This window comes from Rhinatrema bivittatum, chromosome 8 (assembly GCF_901001135.1).
Source record: "Rhinatrema bivittatum chromosome 8, aRhiBiv1.1, whole genome shotgun sequence".
Lineage (NCBI taxonomy): Eukaryota > Metazoa > Chordata > Amphibia > Gymnophiona > Rhinatrematidae > Rhinatrema > Rhinatrema bivittatum.
In genome coordinates, this window is record NC_042622.1 from 80512981 (window position 1) to 80539577 (window position 26597).

The 26597-nt window shown below is 49.2% G+C and overlaps 1 protein-coding gene across 2 annotated transcripts in view; it reads right to left on the reverse strand.

The window, feature by feature from the left end:
• Positions 1-25793, reverse strand: part of ZER1 (zyg-11 related cell cycle regulator) — a 170938-nt gene extending 145145 nt beyond the window's left edge. For both annotated transcript variants that reach the window (XM_029612340.1, XM_029612339.1), the window contains exons 1-6: positions 25646-25793; positions 24268-24517; positions 24023-24173; positions 23428-23864; positions 23048-23224; positions 3962-4076 (exon numbers count right to left, since the gene is read on the reverse strand). In XM_029612340.1, coding sequence (XP_029468200.1) covers positions 3962-4076; positions 23048-23224; positions 23428-23864; positions 24023-24173; positions 24268-24425 — 1038 coding nt within the window. In that variant the 5' untranslated portion in view covers positions 24426-24517; positions 25646-25793. The remainder of the gene's footprint in view (positions 1-3961; positions 4077-23047; positions 23225-23427; positions 23865-24022; positions 24174-24267; positions 24518-25645) is intronic.
• Between the last annotated feature and the right edge of the window lie 804 nt (positions 25794-26597).

The following is a 26597-nucleotide window of genomic DNA, read 5'->3' on the forward strand; positions in this document are numbered from 1 at the left end:
GTCGTGACCACTGTCCAGTTGGGCACGAGTAAGGGAATTCCGCACATCAGATGGTCAGTATGGAGCCACCAGTGAAGACTGTCCCTTGCCTTGTCCGTGAGCGGTAGTGGGAGATGAAATTCCTCTGACACCGGCTTCCAACGGGAGAGCAATGCTGATTGCAAAGGACGCAGATGCGCAAACGCCCAGGGCACCAAAGCTAACGTTGATGCCATAGAGCCTATCACCATCAGGTAATCGCGGACCAGGGGCATACGGAGGGACAGCAAACGTCTCACTTGACTCTGCAGCTTGTGCACACGCTCCGAGGAGAGAGACACCTTGCCCTGTTTGTATTGAACAGCGCCCCCAGATACTCCAAGGACTGAGTGGGGACTAACCGACTCTTGGCCAGATTGACCACCCATCCAAGGGAGCGCAAGAGCTGCAGGACTCTGCCGACCGCCTGCTGACACTGTGCTTCGGACTTTGCTCGGATGAGCCAATAGTCTAGATAAGGATGCACCAGCAATCCTTCCCTCCGGAGCTGGGCTGCCACCACCACCATAACCTTGGTAAAGGTACGGGGAGCGGTGGAGAGACCGAAGGGGAGAGCTCTGAATTGGTAGTGTCTGCCCAACACGCAAAACCTGAGGAACCTCTGATAGAACGGCTGAATGCCTATGTGAAGGTATGCTTCGGTGAGATCCAACGACGCCAGGAATTCCCCCGGTCGCACCGAGGCCACTACCGACCGGATCGTCTCCATTTTGAAACGTGTGATGCGAAGACACCTGTTCACCCCTTTCAAATCCAAAATTGGCTTGAACGTGCCCTCTTTCTTTGGTACGATGAAATAAATGGAGTACCGGCCCTTTTGTTGCTGTTCGGGAGGCACGGGAGTTATTGCGCCCAGGGCATCCAGCCGCCAAAGAGTTTCCTATATCGCTGCGCGCTTGATGCCGCCTTTGCATGGGGACACGAGAAACTTGTCTACAGGAACTCTTACAAAATCTAAGGCGTAACCTTGACTTATCACGCTGAGGACCCACTGGTCCGATGTTATCTTGGTCCACTCCTCGGAAAACAATGCCAATCTGGCTCCTACGTTCGGCACAGCCACCAGAACCTGAGCCGAGGAATGGACCGCCCTCGTTTCATTGGGGCCCCTTGGACCCTGCTCCCGCCGAGGGTCCACTCTGCCTCCCAAACTTTCTATTCCGAAAGGACTGAGGCCAAGAAGACGTTCTGGAGGAGGCAGGCCTGTAGGACGGACCGGACGATCTCTGCGGCCGCGATCTTCTATTCCCCCTAAATCGTGTCCGATTGGCAAAGGAAGTGCGAGCCCTGGGCCTGTCCTCCGGGAGTCGAAAAGCCTTGTTTTCTCCGAGCGATTGCATCAGGTCATCCAGCTGTTTACCAAACAATAGTCTTCCCTTAAAAGGCAGCGCGCCCAGGTGAGCTTTTGAAGAGCCATCCGCCGCCCAATTGCGAAGCCAGAGGAGTCGATGAGCCGCAACCGCTGAAACCATGGACTTGGCCGACGTGCACAGCAGGTCGTACAGAGCATCCGCACTGTACGTGATCACCACCTCCAGGTGATCCGCCTGCGCCGATTCCTCTTCCGAGAGCCCCGCATTGGCCTGTAGTACCTGTGCCCAGCGAAGTCCCGCCCGCAGGGCAAAATTACTACAAATAGCCGCACGGACTCCCAGAGCCGAGACCTCAAAGACCTTTTTAAGCTGCAGTTCCAGCTTTCTGTCCTGGATATCCTTGAGTGCCGTGGCCCCTGTGACAGGAATCGTTGATCTCTTCGTCACCGCCGACACCGCTGCGTCCACTCTAGGAAGGTGGAGGAGGTCCAACATATCTTCCGGTAGCGGGTACAATCTGTCCATGGCTTTACTCACCTTAAGGCCCAATTCCGGGGTATCCCATTCTCTGAAAAGTATATCGGATGCCGAAAAATGGAATGGAAAAGCCACTGCCGGACCTGAGAGTCCCAACAGCACTGGGTCCATATTAGCCCCCTGCCGGGTCTCTACTGGCGGAGCCTCCACACCCAGCTCCTGGAGAATGGCCGGAATGAGCGGTGCTAGTTCCTCTTTTCTAAATAACTGGACCACCTTAGGATCGTCGCCGTCCACAGCCGGAGTTCCCTTTCCGGTGCCCGGCTGGCCTGGACCCTCTGCATCCGGTTCATCTGCCCCCCCCAGGGGCTGAACCGATGGATCCGCTTCCTCCGAATCCGTAGACTCGCTGTCCGGGTCCTGAGGTGCGCCCCTCACCGGGCGCTTCCCTTTCGGTGGGTCCGAGGTTCCTCTGGGTCTCTCTGCAGCCTTCCTCTTCCGGGGTCCTGGATGGTCCTCCAAACCCCTCGACGCCTTCCTTCTGGAACGCTTACATTTTAAAACCTTGCGCAAGAGAAGCGCAAAATCCTCTGAAAAAGAAGCCTCCGACCCAGAGGATCCCTCATCTGCACTGTCCTCCGCCGGCGATGCGGCCCCCCCCCCGGGGAGTCGCCCCCGGGTGGCCGTTGCTGCGGGGAAAGCGTAGGAGATATGCCGCCATTACCGGCAGCTCTCCTCTTGGCCTCCTGCACTGCCCCCAAAATGGCCGCCTTTCCCGCGCTAAGCGGGAACGGGTCAGCACTGCCTTCACCGCGCTGGCTCCCCCGCGGCGGCGATCGCGCCCTCCGAGATCGGCCCCCCCGACCGACTTCGGACGGCCCCTCGCCGCCTGAAACGCAAGCAGAGCACACCCCGTCGCGCGACAAGAAGAGCCCCAAGGCATCATCCCTGACGCGCCAAAACGATGGAACAGCAGAAAAAATTCAATTAAATTCAATTAAAACAGGAACCTGCAATCCGCGGCGAACACGGAAGGAACGGAGAGCCGGCGAGGTCAGAAACAGCAAAAATAAACTGTACACTTTTTTTTTTTTTTTTTTTTTACTTGCGCTGCATGTGCGCTGTCCCCGGTCCTGATGTCCTGCTCCCGCGGGGGTGAGTGAACCGGGTTCCCCGGTGTCACCCCCGACGCTGCTGCCTGCAAAGGCCGGGCCCTCGACCCTCAGCAGCGGCCTCGACCAGGGGAGGATGGTCCCCTCAGGACCTTACAACCCCCCTGGGAGGCTTCCAGGACAAGGGAGACCTTCTCAATCTTCTGCCTTCTTCTCTTTTTTTTTTTTTTTTAAAACTCCAACCAAAACCAACAAAAAATCCCTGACTCTCTAACCTCACCCAGGGATCCCAGAGGCTGTGAGTGACCCTGCCCCAGCTGCTGGAGACAGAGAAAGACTGAGGGGCTGTGGGTGGCACCTTACTATATGTAGGGAAGCCCGACAAGTTTTGCTCTGTCTCCACCTGCTGGTGCGGAGTCACAACCCAGGTGTCTGGACTGATCCGGGTACGTACAGGGAATGGCTATTAATCAATTTTACTTAGGGAATAGCCACTGCTATTAATTGCATCAGTAGCATGGAATCTTCTTAGTGTTTGGGTAATTGCCAGGTTCTTGTGGCCTGGTTTTGGCCTCTGTTGGAAACAGGATGCTGGGCTTGATGGACCCTTGGTCTGACCCAGCATGGCAATTTCTTATGTTCTTATGTTCTTATTGCTGGGCATGCCCAGTAGGTGCCAGTCAAAGTTCTAGAAACTTTGACAAAAGTGTTCCGTGATTGGGCTCCATCCTGATGATGTCACCCATATGTGAGGACTACCATCCTGCTTGTCCTGTGAGAAAAATATTTATTTCTTTATTGAATAATTTAAGATTGAACAGGTGTACCTTATTTCACATATCTGCCTTTTGTTTTGTTGCATTGTGTGTGATTTCTCTACTCTACCTATACTTGAAATATTTGAAAGCACAGCCTACATAATTTGTCCAGCAAAGCTGCCTCTCAGCCACATAACTCTGTGTGAGTGAATACAGAGAAGTAAAATATTTTGCATAGATATCTAGGAAATATGTTTTTTACTTTGTAGGCAGGAATATGTGTCAGGCGACATAAGGAGGTTTCAAAGAGTCCCAGGAACTGCAGTGGTCTCCTTAGGCCTCGGAACGGAGCAATGCTGCTTCTACATGGTTCCACACTGCAGAAAGGAAAAGTAAGTATTACAAACCAATAACATAAGCTAATAATACCCAGAGCTCAAGCATCAGAACTGCATACTCCAGCTTCATATTACTGATAGCTGTCTTATAAAAATTTTAAAACAAGCAACAAAGTGAAAATCGTGTGCATGGAGATTTTTTCAACTCTGACAGTATTGAAAATGACCTCACCTTTAAATCAAAGTCATTTTCAATAGGGTCATGCTGGACTGGTGCTCTACCTTTCCCTCCCACTGCCCCCCACTAGTTCTTTCCATTTTGTTCCTGATCAGTGAATTTTCACAAAAGATCTGGTACTGCCGGATGGATAGTCTGAACTAGCTCCTAGGAATATTTTTTTTTTTAACATGAATTGAAAAGCATTGAAGGTAGCCCTAGTATTCTGTATTGGTAAATATGTTCACTGATACCATCTTTTTAGTTTTACCTCTTGAGATGATGAGAGTAATCTATATGTTTTTTGAAAATGAAAAAAAGAGAAACCTAATGGGAAAATTGGTTCTTACCTGCTAATTTTCATTCTTAGAATACCACACTTCAATCCAGACTCCTGGGTTTTTCCTCCCTGCCAGCAGATGGAGACAGAGAAGAAAAGCTTTACTGACACTGCTACTTAACCTAGAGTGCTACCTGCAGTCCCTCAGTATGACTTGTACCCAAGTCAAAATGAGAATAAATGTAACAATAACTGAGACCCTCAAACCCCCGCTATGAGCAGATGGGAGGTGGAGCCTTTATGGAAAACTCGTTCCAACAACATTAAGCAGAAGATCATGTCACCACTCTGCATCATTTACATACTGCCATGAAAAGCGGGCTTTACTGAACGGGCGGGGTTCTGAACCGATCTGTGGATTTCCAGGAATGAAAATTAGCAGGTAAAAACCAATTTTCCTTATTTGTTCATACCCCAGATCAGTCCAGACTCTTGGCTTATACCCAAGTTCCCCTATATTGGGTGGGAATGTGATAGCCCTGCTCGCAATAAACTCTCTCCAAACCCCTCAGAGTCCAGATCTCGGATATCCAACCGAAAATGGCTGGAGAAAGTTGTAACGACTTTGAAGTAGCCTCCTGACATATTTATTGTGAAAGAAACCAGCTGATACTCGGCCCAAGAGGTTTGCCCTCACCTGAGTCGAGTGAGCCCTTAGACTCTCCAACACCAGAAGGCCTTTATAAATATATGCCGAGCTAATCACATCCTTCAAATATCTCGCAATAGTAGCCTTGGATGCCCTGCACCCCCTTTCTTGTCCCATTCCAAAGCACAAAAATATGATCTGATCTCCGGAAACTATAAGTCACCTAGAAATACCTTAACAACTCTTGCCACACATCCAACACATGAATCCAAATTCGAAAAGGTGGGAAGTTCCCCTGTTTGACTAAGATGAAAGGCCGAAACAATCTTCGGCAGAAATGAGGGTACCATTTGTAGACACCTTTTTTTCATAAACTGAAGAAAAGAATCTCTACAAGACAACTCCTGAAGCTCTGAAATTCTTTTGGCTGAACAAATCACCACCAAAAAAAAACGCTTTCGGGGTTAAATCCTACACCCTCAACACCATCTTTAGATTCCACAAGAGACACACCTTCCGCATTGGAGGCCGCATGTGTTTTGTCCCTCAAAGAAAACAAATCACAGCCAGATGTGAGGCCAGGGACACTCCCTGCATCTTACCCTGAAGACAGCCTAAAGCTGCCTCCTGTACTCAGAGGAAATTATAGGCTAGACCCCTCACTAGATCTTTTTGTAAAAAAGGTCAAGGTATGGGAAATTGAAGCATGAGTAGGCTGTACACCCTAAATTAACAACCAAGCCTCAAACATCCTCCACACCCTAACATAAACCAAGGCTGTGGACAGCTGTCCGGCCTGCAGTAGGGTGGCAATGACATCTTTGGAATACCCCTTCTATCTCAAGCAGTTCCTCTCAAAAACAAAACTGCTAGACAGAAGTTATCTGCCTAATTTGCAAACATGGGACCTAACGTAACCATCTCAGAAGGTAATCAAACTTTAACGGACCATCCACTGCCAAGTTTACTAGGTCTGCGAACCACGGCCGACATAGCCATTCTGGAGCCACAAGAATAACTTCACCCAGGTGTCTCTCCATGCGCCATAGCACCCTGCCCAGCAATAGGCATTGGGGAAAGACGTAAAGAAGAATCCCCTGTGGCCAAGGTAGTACCAGATTGTCAATTCCTTCTGTTCCATGTTTTCACCTGTGACTGTACAAGCACACCGCTTTGGCGTTTTGTTTTGACGCCATCAAGTGTATACGAAGCATTCCGTATCTGGCCCGAATGAGAAGAATTGCTTTCTCAGTTAGCTCCCATTCTCTGGGGGTCCAACTTTTGCCTGCTGAGAAAATCTACCTGCACGCTGTCCACCCCAACTATGTGAGATGCTCCCAGAACTACCAGGTGCTACTCCACCCAGTGAACCAACAACTGAGCCTCCTGAGAAACCATCCGACTTTTGGTCTCTCCCTGTCAGTTGATATAAGCAATGGTCGTTGCATTGTCTGAAGAACTTGTCGGCAGTCTCTACACCCAATCTGGGAATTCAAACTTCATCCCCCACTCCAGATTGACCTGACCCCCACTCCCTCAAAGGGGAAGAGGAATTTGCAACTCCTCCAATAACGGGATCCAACAGTAGAAGAGCACTCTTTGAAGGGGCCACAAATGCACAAACGTCTAGGGAACTAGACCTAGCATTGATGCCATATACCCCTGGACCTGCAAATAATCCCAAAATTTGGGCACCTTGAATCTCAACAGGCAGTGAACCTGACTTTGCAGCTTCATCATCCTGACCTCCGTGAGAAATACCTTGCCAATATGGATGTTGAATCGAACCCCTACTCCAAGGATTGGGGTGGCATTAGATGGCCCTTCGCTAATTTACACCCAGCCCACAGCCCTCAACCTCTCTAGGACCTGCTGTAGTGCCAGCTGACAGAGGTCTACCGATCTTATCCGAATGAGCCAGTCGTCCAGATATGGGTATACCAGCACTCCTTCCTTCTGAAGGGCTACTGCCACCACCACCATCACTTTGGTGAACGTACAAAGCACTGTCGCCTAACAGAAAGGAAGGGCGCAAAAGTGAAAATGGTTTCCAAGAATCATAAACCACATGAACTTCTGGTGCTCCTGCCTGATTGAGATATGTAGGTACGCCTCTGTGAGGATTATAATGCCAGGAATTCTCCCTTGTGAACTGCCGCTATGACCAAGCGCAACATCTCCATGTGAAACTGAGGTACCTTCAGGGCCACATTGATCTTCTTTAAATCCAAAATCGGTCTGAACATCCCTTACTTTTTCGGGACCATGAAATAAATGGAATACCAATCCTTTTCCCCATTCTTCTTAGGGATCTGGCACCATCGCTCTTAGCTGTTGCAAGCGGTCCACCATCTCACGAACTGCTACCTGTTGGCACGAGTAGCACAAGGGGAGACACATAGCTATCATTTATCACTCCCCAGACCCATGTGTCTCCCCTTGTGCTACTCGTGCCAACAGGGGCCAACCACCCCCCAACAGCTGGAAGAGAAGAGTAGACAACCTCATTTCATTGTAAAGACTTAGCTCCCCCAGTTCCTTAACCAGAGGTATCTCGGGTCGGCTTTCGCCCATCTCGAAAGGGCTGGGTCCTGCCCGAGTTTTGCCTCTGTACTGCCAATATCATCTGAAGTTTCTAAACAGTGAATGAGTGGGAAAGGATTTCCTTCCCCCCTTCAGCAATATATGTCCCTTGGACTCTCCCAGATGCTTCCCCAGCTGCACTAAATCCTCTCCAAACATGCCTTGGATCAGGAGGGCCCCTAGCTGAAACTTTGACCAAACATCTGCAGACTAATTGGTTATCCAGAACAACCACCTGGCCAAACTGCTGACATCGTAACTCTGAAGAACATCCTAATCAAAACATACAAGGCATCCACAGTGGCTATCATCAACTCCCTCCTCCCTTCGATGGCTCCCTGAGCCAAAAACAGTGGATTCATTACCCAGCAGAAATTTTCTGATTCTCCCTGTCCTATTTTTTTTTTTTTTTAAAGGGAAAGAAACACAGCCCCAATGAGGAATCAGTCTTGAAATAAGAAGACCACAAATACTTCCCTTTCTATTCTGCACATTCCAGAAGAGAAAGGCAGGACCTTATGGGGTACAGATGGAGCCAGACCACTGGCTTTCAACATGCCACCGACTCCAGGCTGAGACAGTTCAGGGTCACCAACCACTGCTCACCCTACTAAATCAGAGGGATGGTCTCTCACAAAACCTAACACCCCCGGAAGCAATGATCCTATCTTCTTTGATTTCTTTTTTTTTTTTTTAATAAACGCAACTCCAGACTGCAGGTTTTTGCACCTCTACCATCTGCTGGAGCAGAGAAATACTGAGGGACTGCAGGTGGCACTCTAGATTAAGTAGCAGCATAGAAAAATTGGTTCTTACCTGCTAATTTTCGTTCCTGTAGTACCACAGATCAGCCCAGACTGCTGGGTTATGCCTCCCTTCCAGCAGATGGAGACAGAGAAAAACTTGAAGGGCACCCCTGTAAGTAGGATGTGCCACGTGCAGCCCCCTTCAGTATAAACAGTATCAAAGCAGAAAACAGAATTAAACTGGAAACAGGAATCCAAAATTTAAATGGTCAAACCAAATCTATGAGACTCAACTATGTACAAAATAAGTGCATTTGTGAAATCTTCATCCTGCTGTATGGCGTGACAGAAAAAATTCTCGAGCGGAATCAAAAACCGGACAGGCGTCTGGGCTGATCCGTGGTACTACAGGAACGAAAATTTGCAGGTAAGAACCAATTTTCCTTTCCCTGTACGTACCCGGATCAGCCCAGACTGCTGGGATGTACCCAAGCCGCCTTACATGGGGGTGGGACCTAGAAAGCCCCGCTCCAAGCACACCGCTGCCAAAGCTCTCTGAGTCGGGAGCACGAACATCCAAATGGTAATACCAAGCAAAGGTATGCAAAGATTTCCAAGTCACCACCCTACAGATCTCCTGAGGGGAAATCAACTGACTTTCTGCCCAGGACGCCGCCTGAGAACGAAGCGAATGAGCCTTAAGACCCTCTGGAACTGCTCGCCTGTGACATATGTACGCTGAAGCAATAGCATCCTTCAACCACCGGATAATAGTAGCCTTGGAAGCTTTATGCCCTTTCCTGGAACGCTCCACAAGACAAGAAGGTGATCCAATAGGCGAAAATCATTAGTGATCTCCAAGTAACGCAGCAGCGCCCACCTGACATCCAAATGCTTCAATTCACTTTCATGTGGAGAATTCTGATCCAAATCCGGAAACAAAGGCAACTCAACGGACTGGTTCACGTGAAAAGTTGATACAACCTTAGGCAGAAAGGATGGCATGGTTCTAAGAGAAACGCCAAAATCGGAAAACTTAAGAAAAGGTTCGCGACAAGATAGAGCCTGAATTTCAGAAACTCTCCAAGCCGAGCAGATAGCCACCAAAAACACCGTTTTGAGCGTAAAGTCCTTCAGAATAACGCACTTGAGTGGTTCAAAAAGAGGTTCACACAACGTCCTAAGGACCAAATTCAAACTCCAGGATGGACAAACAGCTCGACGTGGCGGATTCCGGTGCTTAGCACCTCAAAGGAAACGAACCACATCTGGATGAGCCGCTATGGACGCACCTTCCACCTTTCCACGTAAACAGCCTAACGCCGCCACTTGAACCTGTAGAGAACTGTAAGCTAGCCCCTTCGCCAAACCCTCTTGCAAGAAGGCTAGAATGTGGACTATCGAGGCCCGCCTAGGGGAAACTTTCGACCTACTACACCAAGAGTCAAAAACCTTCCAAACCCGGACATACATAAGAGAGGTGGAAGTTTTGCGAGCCTGCAAAAGAGTGGAAATCACCATATCCGGATAACTCTTCTTTCTCAACTGCCGCCTCTCACAAGCTAAGCCGCTAGACAAAAGCAATCTACCTGGTCGAAAAATACTGGACCCTGCTGCAGGAGATTCGGAAGATGACCCAGATGGAGCGGACCGTCCACTGCAAGGTTGAGGAGATCCTCGAATCACGGCCTCCATGGCTATTCCGGAGTCACCAGCACCACCTCTCCCGGATGGGCTTCTATCCTTCTCAAGACTTGCCTACCAGGGGCCAAGGAGGGAATGCGTAGAGCAGAATATCACAAGGCCATGGGAAGACAAGAGCGTCCACCCTTTCCGCTCCGTGCTCTCTTCTGCGACTGAAGAAGCACGGCGCCTTGGCATTCCCCCAAGTCGCCATTAGATGCAAAGGGGGAATCCCCCACCGGTGAGTTATCAATGCGAATGCCTCGTCGGACAGCTCCCACTCTCCGGGATCCAATCTCTAACGACTCAAAAAATCCGCCTGCACGTTATCTACCCCAGCAATGTGCGAAGCCGCTATCCTGAGCAGATGTATTTCCGCCCAGGCCATGAGCTCATCCGCCTCCATAGCTACGGGACGGCTCTTTGTTCCTCCTTGCCGGTTGATATATGACACCGTTGTTGTGTTGTCGGAGAGCACTCTCACCGACCGACGATGAACTAGAAGTAAGAACTTCTGCAAGGCCAACTGTACCGCCGTGGTTTTGAGATGATTGATGGACCAGTGCGCTTCCTGCTGCGTCCACTGGCCTTGCGCTGCCTGAGACTGGCAAACTACCCCCAAGCCACAAAGACTGGCATCTGTCGTCACAATAGTCCACTGAGGAACGTCCAGATCCACCCCCCGCGACAAGTGTTCGGGGCTCAGCCACCAAGCTAGGCTGGACCTGGCCGGTTCCTGGAGAGGTAAGGGGACTTGAAAAGCCTCCGACTTGGAGTCCCAACATGAGAGCAAAGCCCTTTGCAACGACCTCATATGAGCGAAAGTCAATGGGACCAACTCCAGAGTAGACGCCATAGAACCAAGCACCTGTAAGTAGTCCCACGCCCTGGGAACTGGCAGGGACAAGAGACGCCGAACTTGCGACATGAGCTTGTCTATCCGTTCCTGCATCAGGAAGACTTTCCCAATCAGAGTATTGAATCTTGCCTCCAAAAAAATCCAGGACTTGGGCAGGGGACAACTGGCTCTTGGCTGCATTGATGATCCAACCCAGAGAGCGAAGAGTCTGCACCACCTTGGCGACCACCACCTTGCATAGTTCCCTTGACTTCGCTCGAATGAGCCAATTGTCCAAGTAGGGATGGACCAGGATCCCCTGGCGACTGAGAGCCGCCGCCACGACCACCATCACCTTAGTAAACGTGCACGGAGTGGAAGCCAGCCTGAAGGGAAGGGCCTGAAACTGGTAATGCTTGCCGAGGATCATAAACTGGAGATACCACTGATGGTCCTTCTGAATTGCAATGTGTAGGTACGCCTCCGTCAAATCGAGGGATGTTAAAAACTCCCCCGGCTTTGATGGAGGCGATTATGGAACATAGCATCTCCATGTAAAAACAGGGCACTCAGAGAGCTCTGTTGACCTTCTTCAGATCCAAAATCGGACGGAAGGACACCTCCTTCTTCGGAACCAGAAAATAAATCGAATATCTGCCGGTTCGAAGTTCGTCCGAAGGAACCGGGATGACTGCCCCAAGGTCTAACAACCGATGAAGCGTGAGAGACACCTGGCGCCTTTTCTTCAGGGACCCACAGAGTGACACCAGAAACAGATCGCATAAGGGACGAGCAAAATCTAAGGCGTAGCCTTGTTCTATGATGTTTAGAACCCAATGGTCCGATCTTATTTTGATTCACTCCTCATAAAACAGGGACAGCCACCCCTTAACAACCGGAACAGGGGAGTGGGCCGGCGCTATTTCATTGGGAGGACTTGGCACCTGTCGCCCCCGGGTACCGCCGTCTTGGGCGGGTCTACGGCCACGAAAGGAATGAGACCAAGACTGTGATCTTCCGGACGACTGCCTTTGGCCAAAAGGAGCTGGCTTAGACTGGCGAAAACAGCGCTGTCCCCTAAAACGCAAACGGGAAGGGCTGAAACCTCTGGAAGCTTTTGGCCTATCCTCTGGGAGCCTGTACACCTTATTGTCCCCAAGGACTTAATGAGCTGCTCCAAATCATCTCCAAAAAGGAATTTCCACCGAAACGGAAAAGCACCCAGCTGCGATTTGGAGGAAACATCGGCCAACCAATTACGGAGCCATAAAAGTCTGCGGGCTGACATCGCAGAAGGCATAATACGCGAAGAGGTACGAAGGAGATCTTACAAGGCATCCGCCTCATACGCTACCGCCGCTTCCAAATGATTAGCCTGCTCAGACTCCTCCAGGGAGAGCTCCCTGACACTCAGGAGTTGCTGAACCCACTGGAGACTCGCAAGCTGCATTAAACCACTGCAAACGGCCGCTTGAACCCCCCAGGGCCGACACCTCGAAAATACGTTTGAGAAGCACCTCAAGCTTATGATCCTGAGGGTCCTTAAGGGCAGCCGCCCCAATCACTGGAATAGTCGTACGCTTGGTGACTGCGGAGACTGTCGCATCCACCTTGGCAACCTTAAGGGGGTCGAGAGAGTCATCCAGCAGCGGGTACAATTTATCCATAGCTCAGCCTACACGAAGGCTAGTTTTGGAGTATCCCACTCCCAAAACATCAGCTGGAGCATCATAGGATGAAAAGGAAAAGTCCTAGCCAGGGGACATAGACCAGACAGCACTGGATCCACCGTGCCCTGATCCTGAGGCGCCGGCGTCTGACCGGCCGGAATGCCCAACTCTGCTAGGACATGGGGAATCATCGGCTCCAACTCATCTCTACGAAAGAGTCTAGGGACCCGAGGATCATCCCCTTCCACCACACACTCGGAATCATCATCATCCATGTCCGCCTGAAGTGGATCTGCCAGCGGCAAAGCACCCTGGTTCCCGGTACCGGACCTTTCCTGGACCACCCGAATCCAGGAGACCTCAGGAGGATCCGGCCGGAACCTGAACGGGAGGAGAGGGCCCAGCCCCAGACCACCCCGGAGGAGGCTCAGGATCCCCCGTGGGCATAAGGCTAGCTAAATATGCCTTATGCAGCAGCAAAATAAAATCAGCTGAGAAAGGTGGCTGGCCCTGTACATTTTCCCGAGGGGAGGTTCCAAAGGGAGCAGGGAAGGTGGGAAACAAATCGTGGGGAGATCCGAGGCAAAAATCATGTGAAAATAACTGAGGAGGGAGATCCCCTCCCCCTGCCGAGCTATCTGCATCGGCATCCGTAGCCCCTAAAATGGCTGCCGTTCCCGCGTTCCATGGGAGCAGGGCAGGCTGAGCACCACGAGGCAGCATCGGGATGCCCGCACCATGGGACCGATGTATCTGCCTCCCCCTTCCGTCGGCTGCTGCCGCCAACGGGCCCTTGCCCCCAGGAAGACACCGGGAGCAGAGGTTATCGTGGGAAAGCCGCATTGCCAGCTCCCCGCAGGCTGTACAAGCTGAGGTGCGCGGCATTGCCGCACTGTAAAGGAGGGGAGGCCGCCCAAAAGAAGCACCGGAGCCTGGGATGCCAAAAGAGAGCAGCGCTGCTCTAAAAAAACGCTGAGGCTTGTTTCTTTTTTTTTTTTCTTTTGTGAATTGAGTTGGCCTCACTAGAGCACAACCCACGGTTGTCTCTGGGCCAGGGGGGGGGGGAGGGAGCGGCCCACCGGTAAATCCCCCCCACTCACTCACTGGCTGCTGCTCCTGGTACACGGGAGCAAATAGAAGCTTCCCGGCAGGCCTATCACCGAGCAGGAAATGACTCAGCTCCTTGGGAGGCCCGGCTCTTTTTTTTTTTAAGCTACCAAATACAAAAACTTTGTTTCAGCCAGACAAATTAAAGGATTCCTGTCACTTTTTTTTTTTTGTATAGAATCAATTAACCAGAACCGCAGGTTCTGCCACCTTCATCTGCTGGAGACAGAGAAATACTGGAGGGGGCTGCAGGTGGCGCATCCTACTTACAGGGGTGCCCTTCAAGTTTTTCTCTGTCTCCATCTGCTGGAAGGGAGGCATAACCCAGCAGTCTGGGCTGATCCGGGTACATACAGGAACAGTAAACTTTTCTTCTCTGTCTCCATCTGCTGGCAAGCAGGCAAAACCCAGGGGTCTGGACTGATCTGGGTTATGAATAGGAACTATGAATTCCTGCAGTCTGTCCATCTTATCTCACATGATTTACCAAAATGTACTTTGAAACCAGAATATTCTCTGAATGAATGAATCTTCACCATAATAAATCAAAATAATTTCAAGCTAACTATCTAAATATATTAATACAAATTTTAGCTGCCCTTAAATGATGGATTGGCATTTTTATACCTTCAAACCAGATAGAGTTTGTCCAGAGATTGGCTACTAAAGTGGTCAATGGTCTTTGTTGCAAAGCATATGGGTACATACTTAAAAATCTAAACATGCATATATATCCTAGAGAACAGTCTGGATAGGGGAAATATAATAGTTACATTTAAGTATTTCCAAGATATTAATACACAGGAGGTAGACCTCCTTCAACAGAAAGGAGGCTCTGGATTACGGGGGTGAAAGGGACAGCCTCAGGAGTAATCTATGGAAATATTTCTTTGCAGAGTGTGGAGGATGCCTAGAATAAGCTCCCAGTGGAGGTGATGGAATCAAGGACAATATCTGAATTAAAGAAAGCGACCCACCTGAACCGAATATATGGGCCCCTGATGCAGAAAATTTGGTAGTTGAGCTAATCTCAATGGAGGACCTACTGCTAGATTGATTAAATCCGCAAACCACGGACACCTTGGCCACTCTGGTGCCACGAGAATCACATTGCCTGGATGCAGCTCTATTCTTCGCAAAACCTTGCCCACCAGCGGCCACGGCGGAAACACATAGATCAGAATGTCCGCCAGCCAAGGAAGCACCAGGGCGTCCACCCCTTCCGCTCCTCATTCTCTTCTTCGACTGAAGAACCGTGGGGCCTTGGCAATGCGATAAGTTGCCATTAAGTCTATGGTCGGAGAGCCCCATCTGCGTCATATTAGGGACATTGCTTCCTCCGATAGCTCCCACTCTCCAGGGTCCAGCTGTTGCTGGCTGAGAAAATCCGCCTGTACATTGTCCGTGCTTGCAATATGAGAGGCTGCTAGCAAGTTGAGATTATGCTCCACCTAGCTGATCAGCTCTCGAGCCTCCTGAGCCACCGCTCGACTCTTGGTTCCTCCCTGACAGTTGATGTAAGCTACCGTTGTCGCATTGTCCAACAGCACTCTCACCGACTGCCCCTCACCAGGGGGAGAAATGTCTGCAGGGCCAATCGCACTGCTTTCACTTCTAGGTGATTGATAGACCAGAGCTTCTCCTCTCTTGACCACCAGCCCTGAACACAGTGGTTCTGACACACGGCTCCCCAACCGGAGAGGCTGGTGTCGGTGGTAACAATTGTCCAGGCCAGGATTTTGAGATCCACTCCATACCTCAATTTCTCCGGAAGGAGCCTCCACAAGAGGCTGTCCCTGGCCATCTCTGTAAGCAGAAGAGGAAGATGAAACTGCTCTGACAGGGGATCCCATCAGGATAGTAAGGCCGATTGTAGTGGTCTCATATGAGCAAACACCCATGGAACCAACTCCAAAGTGGAAGGCATAGAGCCAAGAACCTGCAAATAATCCCAGAGTTTGGCATCCATTTCCACAACAAGCCGCGAACCTGTGATTGCAATTTGAAAACCTGCTCTTCAGTGAGGAAAATCTTCCCCGCCCGGGTGTCGAAACATGACCCCAGGAATTCCAAATTCCAAGAAGGGGAAAGATGGCTCTTGGACAGACTGACTATACATCCTAGTGTCTGCAAGTGCTGGAGAACCAGGTGCACTGCTTCCTGACAAAGGGATTCTGACTTTGCTCAAATCAACCAGTCTTCCAGGAGTGCCACAGCCACCATGACCATCACCTTTGTAATGGTCCTGGGCGCTGTCGCCAGACCGAATGGCAGGCACAAAACTGAAAGTGTTCACTCAGAACACTGAATCTCAGGTATCTTTGATGGTCTGGCCGGATGCCTATATGTAAGTAGGCCTCGGTCAAATCCAGTGATGCCAGGTACTCTCCCTTGTGCACCGAGGCAATCACCGAGCACAGAGTCTCCATCCGAAAGCAAGGAACCTTTAGGGCGACCTTCACCTTCTTTAAGTCAAGAATGGGACAGAAGGAGCCCCCTTTCTTGGACACAATGAAATAAATGGAGTGGTGGCCTGTCCTCTGCTCTTCCAGAGGAACAGAAAGTATGGCTCCCAGCCTGTGAAGGCGGCAGACGATGTCCCGGACAGCCAACTTCTTTGCTTCGTAAATGCACGGGGAAACCAGGAATAAGTATCTTAGCAGTCAAGCAAATTGTAAAGCGTAACCATACTTTATCTCACTTAAGACCCACTGGTCTGACATGATTTTGGTCCACTCCTCGTAAAACAGAACCAACCGGCCCCCTATGACTGGCTCCAAGGAGTGAACCGACCTGGCATCATTGTGTAGATTTGGAACGCCTTGGGAGGAACCATCTCTTCCCAGTCTTCTCCCCCAAAAGGACTGGTTCCAAGTCGACTGTCTTTCCGAGGGCTGCCATTGGGAAGCTCGCACTGTTAGACCAAAACCGTCTATTTCCCCAAGGACGAAAATGGGTCGGAAAGGAGGTTTTTCCCTTTCAGCTTATCCTCAGGCAATTTGTGAACTTTGTTCTCTCTGAGCAGTTTGATCATCTCCTCCAGATCTTTTCCAAAGAGCAATTTCCCCTTAAAGGGTAATGCTCCCAACTGAGCATTTGAGGAGATACTGGCTGACTAATTCCGCAGCCAGAGGAGTCTGCAGGCCGAAACCACAGATTTCAGTGTTCTGGAGGAAGATCATACAACGCATCTGCGCCATAGGCTACCAGGGCTTCCAGCCGTTCCCGCCTTCTGTGTTTCAGAATCAATGACCTGTCGGCTTGCAAACACTGAACCCAGCGCAAGCCTGCTCTCAGCATGAAGCTGCTGCACAGCCACTCGAATGCCGAGCGCAGACACCTCAAAGATCTTCTTGAGATGCGCTTCCAATTTCTGATCCTGAAGGTCCTTCAAAGCTGTGGAACTTGTCACCGGAATAGTGGTCTTCTTGGTAACCGCTGACATGGAAGCGTCCACCTTAGGAACTCTTAAAAGGTCCAGTGTGTCCTCCGGTAAGGGATATAACCTGTCCATGGCTCTGCTGACCTTCAGGCCAGTGTCAGGAGTATCCCACTCCCTAAACACCGAAGAGCTGACAGAAGGATGAAAGGGAAAAGATCTGGTTGGACCACAAAGACCAATCAGCACCGGGTCCACATCACCCATGGCCAATTCCTCAGGAGGAACCTTTATACCCAGTTCCTCCAGTACTGCAGGAATCAAGGGGTCTAGCTCCTCCCTGTGGAACAGCCGTATCACTTTGGGATCTTCCCCTTCCACCGTAGAACTTTTTGACAGCACCAGATCTGTATCCTGGACTGTTAGCTCCAGATCGGATACAGATGGTCCCTGCATCCGCGACCCTCTGCATCTGAAACCTCGGATGAACTATCTGTGGCAACGGATGGTGCCGGGGCCCCTGGGACCCACCGAACCCTAGTAGCCCCAGTAGACTGTGAAGCTCTGGCCTTCTTCGCTAGTCTTAATGATGTTGAAGAAGCTTGCGCAGCTTTAGCTCTTCTGGCTTTAAAAGCCTTATGTAATAAAAGCACAAAATCCGAAGAGAAGTCAGAGGAGGGATCCGAATCTTCCTGGGCATCCTCAATGTCGGCAGCAAGAGCTTCCCCCACTTTTTGGCCTTCCTCGGAGGCCCCAGCAACAGGGGAGAGCGGAGAAGGGAAATCCCCCTCCCCAGCTCGCGCAGCAGCAGAGAAAGTTGACAAATGGCCACCGTTCCCGCGCTCAGCAGGAACGGGTCGACCACTTGCTGTCCTGCCAAGGACAGCCTCCCAGGCTCGCGGCATGTGGCCGCATCGATCTGAGCCCTCTCCGTGGTGTTCTCTCCTCCAGAGAGACACCGGGAGCATGGATTTTCACGGGAGAGACGCGTGCACACATCCCCACAGACTTTGCATCTCAACCCGCGTGGCATGACTACTGCCTCCGGAGTGTGTTACCATGGCTCTCACAAAGAAACAGCACCAGGACACCAGAGGGGAGAAAGTGAAGAGCTGCCCGATCAGAGAGAGAAGAACAGGTAGAGAGGGGAGGGCCTGCCGCACCATGACCACCCTTCCTACAACTCAGTGCCTCAGAAAGATATTTTTTTTATTAAGAAATAAAAAGGGCACTTCCCTTAAAGAAGAAATGGCATTGGAGAATCAAGACGGTCTTGGTAAGGGAGGTTTTGCAAAGAAGCTCCCGGTATTGTTAACTTTCTTTATTCCCTTCTCACTGACATGCCCCATATAAAAAGAAAGGGCAACATACGGGTGGAAACCTCGACCATACCGTTACCAGCCCTATCTCAAACAAATATCGAGAACTTCTTTGTGCCGACGGCGAGTTCATCCCCGAGTGGAATGTCCACTGCGATGGTAAGTAAGGAGCTACTAACTTCTTTGAACCCTGGGCTCACATAACGCCTTCACCCCTGCGGTTTGGGCAGCCAGTGGATTCAGGACCAGCTGCTCGTCCAAAGTTGCCGAGTGAGCTGACCCCCTTCGGGAGGAACCCGCTGGAGTTGGCCGTGAAAGCATGTAATGCTGGAGCAACTGGAACCATAGAGCACACTCCACAGCAATTGCTGGAATTAAGTGTGAATAAAGAACTGGAACCAGTTACTCCAGAGTGTATAACAACAGGGAAAGAAGGCATGATGGCGTCCCCAGTATTGGGAGTGGAAAGCCGCCATGAGGGTATGGTAAGCACTGTTTCTATCCTAACAACTGTAAAGCCGCAAGATATAATTTTAGAGTCTGTATGGAAAGCTCTACTCTCCTTGGAATCCTCCATAGTGAACTTGTCTAAAATTATGACAGATACACAGAAACATATCTATCAAATTGATCCTTTGTTAGCAGTACATAATGATAAAATACAGGATCTGGAAAATCAAGTATCTGTACTCCAAACTACACAGAATACATTGGTGCAAGGAGGACTGACAAATTCTAGAAAAACAGAGAATTTAGAAAATGAAATAAGATCTAGGAATTTAAGAATATTAAATTTCCCACATATAAGTTTAATTGAACCATTGGAACAACTTAAAAAGTATTTAGGGGAACTATTATAAATGCCCAGATAACAGATTCCATTATTGTCAACTGAGAAGAAAGAAGGGCAAGGAAATCCAACTCCAAACCTGGATATTGGAAATCTTACAAATTTCTTAGAACAATCATCTGAAGAGCAAATAGATTATAGTGGGACATTGTTGGTTACTTTTTTATCTGCAGATAAAGATCAAGTCCTAAGGCTGTTTCTCCGGAACAGAGAAAAATTGTATTTAGGACACAAGTTATGGATTTATCGAGACCTGACAAAGATCACTCAACAAAGGAGGAAAAGATTTTTGGCTATGTGTCAGGAGGCTAGGGATATTGGAGCCCAGATTACAATTCGATACCCCTGTAAATGCATATTGAGATTTAATAATTTGAGATATGTTTTTTTCGATCCACAGCAGCTAAAATTATTTCTTGATTCACATTGCCCCGTTGATTAAAGCGCTAACTAAATCCAGTTATGAGAATATCTATTAACGCTGTCTATCCCTTGATTTATTGGATTTTTTGTTCTTTCTCCTTGAATTAGCTCCTAGTAAATTGGTTCTCCTAATTTCTTTATAACGAACCGGGAATGTTTTGGAAAATTTATTACTAAATTACCTAAATGTCTGTGTTAAATAATGGTAATTGCCAGTGTTAAATAATGGTAATTGCCAATGTAATATGAAAGCATAGTACCTTATGGTTCAATTTAATGATATGCATGTATTGCTATCAAACAGGCCGATACAGTACAGTGCGCTCCAACGGAGCGCACTGTACTGTATCCAACGGAGCGCACTGTTATCCTGCCCTTGGGCACGCGTTTTCCCTTACCCCTTATTCAGTAAGGGGCGGAAAATGCGCGTCCAACCCGCGGCACCTAATAGTGCCCTCAACGTGCAAATGCATGTTGATGGCCCTATTAGGTATGCCCGCGCAATACAGAAAGTAAAATGTGCAGCCAAGCCGCACATTTTACTTTAAGAAATTAGCGCCTACCCAAAGGTAGGCGCTAGTTTCTGCCGGCACCGGGAAAGTGCACAGAAAAGCAGTAAAAACTGCGATATTAAAAAATGGCGATATTAAGTCGGAGCTCCCGAAGAGTAATAAAAGTAAAAAAAAAAAGAAAAAAAATTTTAAATGGGACGGTAGCTGTCGGGCTGAAAACCGGACGCTCAATTTTGCCGGCATCCGGTTTCCGAGCCCGTGGCTGTCAGCGGGCTCGAGAACCGATGCTGACAAAATTGAGCGTCGGCTGTCAAACCCGCTGACAGCTGCCACTCCTTTTGCCCGTTTCTACCGCACCACCTAATTTAAATACAGAATCGCGCGTGCCGGGAGAGCAGGCGTTCATCTGCTCTCCCGCGGACTTTACTGAATCAGCCCGTAAGATTGTTAAAAATACATAAATAAAAAATTTTTAAAAATATAAATAAAAAGAAGAAATGGCATCAGGTTCTGAGTCTCCTCCAGGGTGATGAACCAGGAACCTCCAGGTATACACCCTGACCGGTGTCAAGGTAGCAAGCAATTTAGAGTCCCCAATCCCTGCTCATCCACCTCACAAACCAGGGGGGATAGTCCCACCAGGACCTAACAACTCCCCGGGAGGTACGCTTGGATCTTGTCTGCCAAACTTCTGCCGTTTACTTTTTTTTTTTTTATCAGACTGCAGACTGCAGGCTTTGCACCTCCACCATCTGCTGGAGAAAGAGAAATACTGAGGGACTGCAGATGGTACCTCGTATTATGTGGCAGTGTCAGTAAAACTCTCTCTGTCTCCATCTGCTGGAGGGGAAGCAAAACCCAAGAGTCTGGACTGATCTGGGTATGTATAGGGAACTAGATCATCTCCTTGAGATACTCCAAATCATCTGAATCAATAACCTGATCCTGAGACAAGGCCTCCTGCATCCCAGGGTCCCCCTGAGACCCAACTGAGTCATCCGAGTCTGCCTCAGCAAACCCAGGATGCCGCGAATGCTGTTCCAGCGGAGGGTTCCAATGTCGGGATTGCTCAGACCCCGTAGCGCCTATCTGACCCCCTTAGAGGGTGAGACTGGCTACCCAAATCTGCTTGCTGAGCTAAATATGCTTCATGCAGCAGGAGAATAAAATCAGCAGAAAAGGTCCGAGGAGCCTGAGAGAGCTGTGAGGGCACAGTCTCCATGGATGCAGGCACTGGCAGATGTAAGCACACTGCCTTATCTGCCTCCCCCCCAGACGCTCTACCGTGGTCAGGTGGGCCGGACAAAGATGCGGAGGCAAATCTCCCCATCGTCCATCTTAACAGACCGCACTGCCAGGGCAGCCAAAATGGCTGTCATTGCCACAACGGAGGAAATCAGAGGCTTTCCACAGTCCACACATCGGCGCTTCACAGAGATCCTCAGGGGAAAGCCCAAACGACGGTTCCTGCCTCTCGCGGTCACCAGAGCCTCCGACGAGCCCTCTCCCCCCGAAACACAGGCTGCCCATAAATTAAAGCGGCTGAGCTGTGCCAATTCTGCACCACACGTGCGGCAAACAGAGCGACCATGCTGAACCTGGCAGGAAAACCCCCCTGCTAAGCCCCGAACAAATGCGCGAACGGGAACAAAAAACGAAGCCTGCAAACCCACTACAAATAGGGACCGGAGGGAGAGAGACGCCCGCGAGACAGCCTTACCTTTTTTTTTTTTTCCTTAAAACAATTTTAAAACTCTGGTCAGCCTCTTCCTTGCAGAGAACACAGAGCTGTCCAGCTCAGGTTCAGCAAAAGGCGAAAAGAAATAAGGAGAGACTGAAACCAGAAATTTAAAGAAAGAAAGGCAAGCTGATGAAAGAAAAAAAAGATACCAGCCGCCCTGAGCCTACAGTCGCCTGAGCAGCCTCGTGAAGGGCAGGGATCTGGATCACCAGATTCACACCCCACAGACTAAAGAAGCGAGCATACAAAAAGGTCACCGACCTCCAGCTCGTCCACCTCGACCAAACAGGGAAGGATCCACCAGGAACTCAACACCCCTGGGAGGAAAGGCTCACACCCAAAAAAAGAAAAAATCACCACACCTCAGAACTGCAAGTTTATGCACCAGCCGCCATCTGCTGAAGATAGAGAAATACTGAGGAACTGCAGGTGGCACCAGGGATTATGAAGCAGTGACAGTGAAACTTTCTCTGTCTCCATCTGCTGGCAGGGATAAATAAACCCAAGCGTCTGGACTGATCCGGGTATATACAGGGAACTGAATTTACAAAGTATGGGATAAACATGGGATCTCTGAGGAAGTGATAGGAATTGTAAAGCTAAATTAGTTGGGCAGATGGGCAAACTAGATAAGCCATACTGTCTTTTTTTGCCATCACATTTCTATGTTTCTTCTATCTATATAACAATACATATGGGTGGGTCAGTGGCCTTGGCTCTCAGCTAAACTTCTTATATCACAAAAAATAGGGATGGAATGAGCTTCTCTGAGCTAAACTTCTTATATCGCATAAAAATAGGGATGGAATGAGTTTCCCAGATTCTAAATAATGTAGTTGAATTGCAGCACTAGGAAACCTGTTGTGCTGGAACGCTGCTGTATGTTATGGAAATACTGATCAATTATTCTTGTACTATCATTTTTCTCATTCAAAGACTAAAACAAAAAATAACAATAATCAGGTGGAAGTTTAAACAGTTTTCCCCTGGAGTCTGACCAAAACTCTCCTCACCTTGGTTGTCCCAGTTCTTCATCCATCTTGGAGACAGCGCAGTTCTCCAGCATCATATGACCTGAGATATCCAATGAGATGAGGTTCCCCAAGTTCTGAACAAACAGACTCAGCACCTTTCGGGTCAGCTTGAACTTGTAGTAACTGGACAGGCGATCCCGAGAAATGTCCAAATGCCTGGAAAAAATGACAAAAAAGAACAACTAAAACCATGGCCCTATAAGTGGAGGACAGGAGGGGTAAGGGGAGTGACTGCTGGAAGTCAAGAAGGTGTTTTCCCAAACCCCACAAAGAATGCAAGGTCCCAGGGACACAGCAAGAGCTGGCTAGGGCCTTTCTCTGACCCTGTGAATATTTACAGGGGGAAATACATTTCTGACCTGAGCTTCTGTAGCTGCACTACTGCTCGAATGTGCTCATCTGACAAATCCATGTTGTAAAGAGTTAGAGAGACCAGGCTGTCCTTCCACTGCGTCAAAAAAGCAAGGTCACCCAGCTGGATTCCTGAGAGATCAAGGGTTGTCAGGCTGGTCAGTGGGTGAAGCAGCTGCTCCACATCCACCTCTTCTGTCAGACGACCCAGGTTTAAGAAGCGCAAACGGTGAAAGCCTTCAAAGGTAAAATCCTTCACCAGGACTTGGCGGGTGGGGTTCACCTGACAGTCATCTTTGCAGCCCCCTGGGTTCTCCTCATCATAGAAAATATTACTGCAGCCAAAGAGGCTCAGTGAGACCAGTGTGGGGCGGAAGTTCAGCAGTGTTTGCAGGCTTTTGGCTGTCAGCTTCTCACAATTAGTAAGGTAAAGCTCAACAAGGTCCTATAGAAAAAGAAAACAAATATCACCAGTAATTTCTCCATAACAACTGACTTATGAGCGCTCTCATGCTATTCCCTACAGCAATGTCTGCTGACAGTAACCGGGAGCTATACACAGACTCCAGCTAAATGTTCTGCAAGGAAAGACACTATTCTCACCTGCTTTCGAATGGCTTCCAAGTCCTGATCCTGCACAATATCTTCCCGCAGGTGAATCCGTGTCAGTCGTGTGCTTTTGGGCTCTGAGAATAGGGTGAAGAAGCTTTCATGAGGCTCCAAGATGCCATCTGCATTCACCAACTCCATGTATCTGCAGTAGAGGAAGAAGGACATTAGCAATGGCTTCTTAAAATCAGTGCCTCCCCAAACAAGCTCCTGTCCTATCTTCCCATGCCATCACTCACTCCTTGACCAATCTGTCACAGATCTCGCTGGGTAAGAAGATGTCTGGATGCAGGCGTAGGGTCTCATTGTCCAGCAAGTAGCAGAGTGTTTCCTCCAGATTCCGGAGACAGTAATCCATACATAGAGTCATTAGCGACTCAGGGCTGTCCAGTGCCATCTTAGGGCTCACAAAGGAGGCTTTAATTCCACAAGAATTATAAATAGCAAGACTCCCCTTCACGCCAAGTGGAACATTAGGACAGCCGACGGCTGAAAAATAAGCAGAGTAAAGTCATGAAGGACAATTCTCCTTTCCTATTGTACAGAATGGGGCCAATGCAAAATCATGCATGAAAGAACATGTGTCCAAACCAGGCGCCTATTTTTTAATGCGTGCACATCCACCTCTCCTGGGCACCCAATGCAATAATCAAATTTGCTGCCCTACTAAAACGGATGCACTAGGAATAAATTATGCATCCCTAGCACGTCTTCGGCATCAGGTACCCAAGAGACGTGTGTTGTGAATGGTTTACAAAAACGGACGCTCAATACGAGTGTCCATTTTATCCCGCAGCAGCTAATTTACTGGCAGAATACACACGCACAATATACATGGCCTAGAGCGAGTATATTGTGCAACCCGAAATTTTTTTTCTGTCAAGCTTTATTTTTGGCTTTTTAGTTGAGCCCTTGATGCACAGCAAGATGTAACGCCAGCTCCGGGGCTGGCATTAAATTTTCTGTGTTAAAAAGTGCACATCGGGAGTAATAGCTAATAGCCTCATTTAGAAATGAAACATAGAAACAGCATTTATATATGATTAGCTACATGCTTATATGGACATGCGTTTTGGACACGGTAACCCCATTACTGCATCGAGAGTTATTCTAGTGCATCCAACTGCACATCAAGCTGTGCACTAGGCTGAGCGCACTATATTGCATCGGCCCCAATATCAGAAGCCAGTCAGAGAGCTTTCCATCTCCTGCTGATGGTACAGAGCCGAGTCAGAAGTCACATACAGTCCAGCTGTGCCTCCTGCCACCTCCCAACCTACACAGTAGTACTACAATTCGCCCACCTGCAGCTCGTATTTTCTCAGTCACCCCTCCCCCCATTTCCATCCCCATGACGAACAATAAGATCGATCCAGATCTGGTTTTACCTCACTGCATACATGGATTTGTAGTTTTGTTTTATTGCCATTGGTTGCTCTAGGAAAATCAGAACTACAAATCCCTGCATGCAGTGGGATAACACCAGGACTGGATCTCCTGTTCGGCAGACCTGGGATGAAGTGGCACCCCTTACCCCGGGACCCCTGTCCCGGATCCTGCCTCCCCCCCGGCCCGCTTCCCCTCATTGCAAGCAGAGACGTGGTTGGTTGCACCCACCTGGCCGCCAGCAGTGCCCGCCGCCGGCCCGCGCTCTCTGGCCGCTTCGAGCCGCGGTTCCTCCTCGTCCGGTCCCACTGGTCCCAGCAGCCGCCGCTGTCAACAAACGTCTTCGTCACTTCCGCAAAGACTCCTAGCAACCGGCGCTTGCTTCCGGCACGCTAGAGTCCGACAGGGAAACCTGCTCCCAGGTCGAAGGGTCCGCGCTTGGCTCTGTGAGGTCAGAAAGACAGGGTTGAAGCTGATTCAGAAAGAGAGAACCTTTTTGAAAAGGTTATTGCAATGTAATAAAATAAGTATTGAGCTTTCGTTACATAAAGGCCACAAAAGGGTTCTCTTTACAGAGGAACCGTAATCTGGAATCAATATATGCAACTAGAAATTATGAATGATCATTGCGCCTGTCTTGAACCAGACCTTAAGGCCCAGATTCTAAGCATTTCTGCTAATCTAAGGGGAAAGTCATATATCCCTTATCATTCCCCAGAGCAGTCCAGACGATTGGGTTTTTCTTCCTTGTCAGCAGATGGAGACAGATAAGAAAAACTTTACTGTTCTGTTGGCACATAAGGCAGTGTGCCAACAGCAGTTGTTCAGTATTCTCTGTCTCCAGCTGCTGGTATATTGTACCAGATGGAAGTGCAAAACCTGCAGTCGTGTTGGAAGATCAGATTGCTCCCAGGGGTATTAGGTCTTGGATTGGGACTATTCCCCTAGTAAAGTAGGGGATCGGTAAGCCTTTATGACTAATGCCCTCTTCTAAAGAGAAACTTGATAGCCAGTGGACTGGCTCCTTTATTTCCTAACCTTATCTCACTATCTGACTCGCTTATTTTGGAGACTAAGACTCTCAGGAAAGTATTGACTGTGGTTTTGTTGGGGCAGGTGCTTTTTTATTTAGGGGACGCTGCTCTTTTAAGTAATGCTTTTAAAAAAAAAGACACAGCAATTT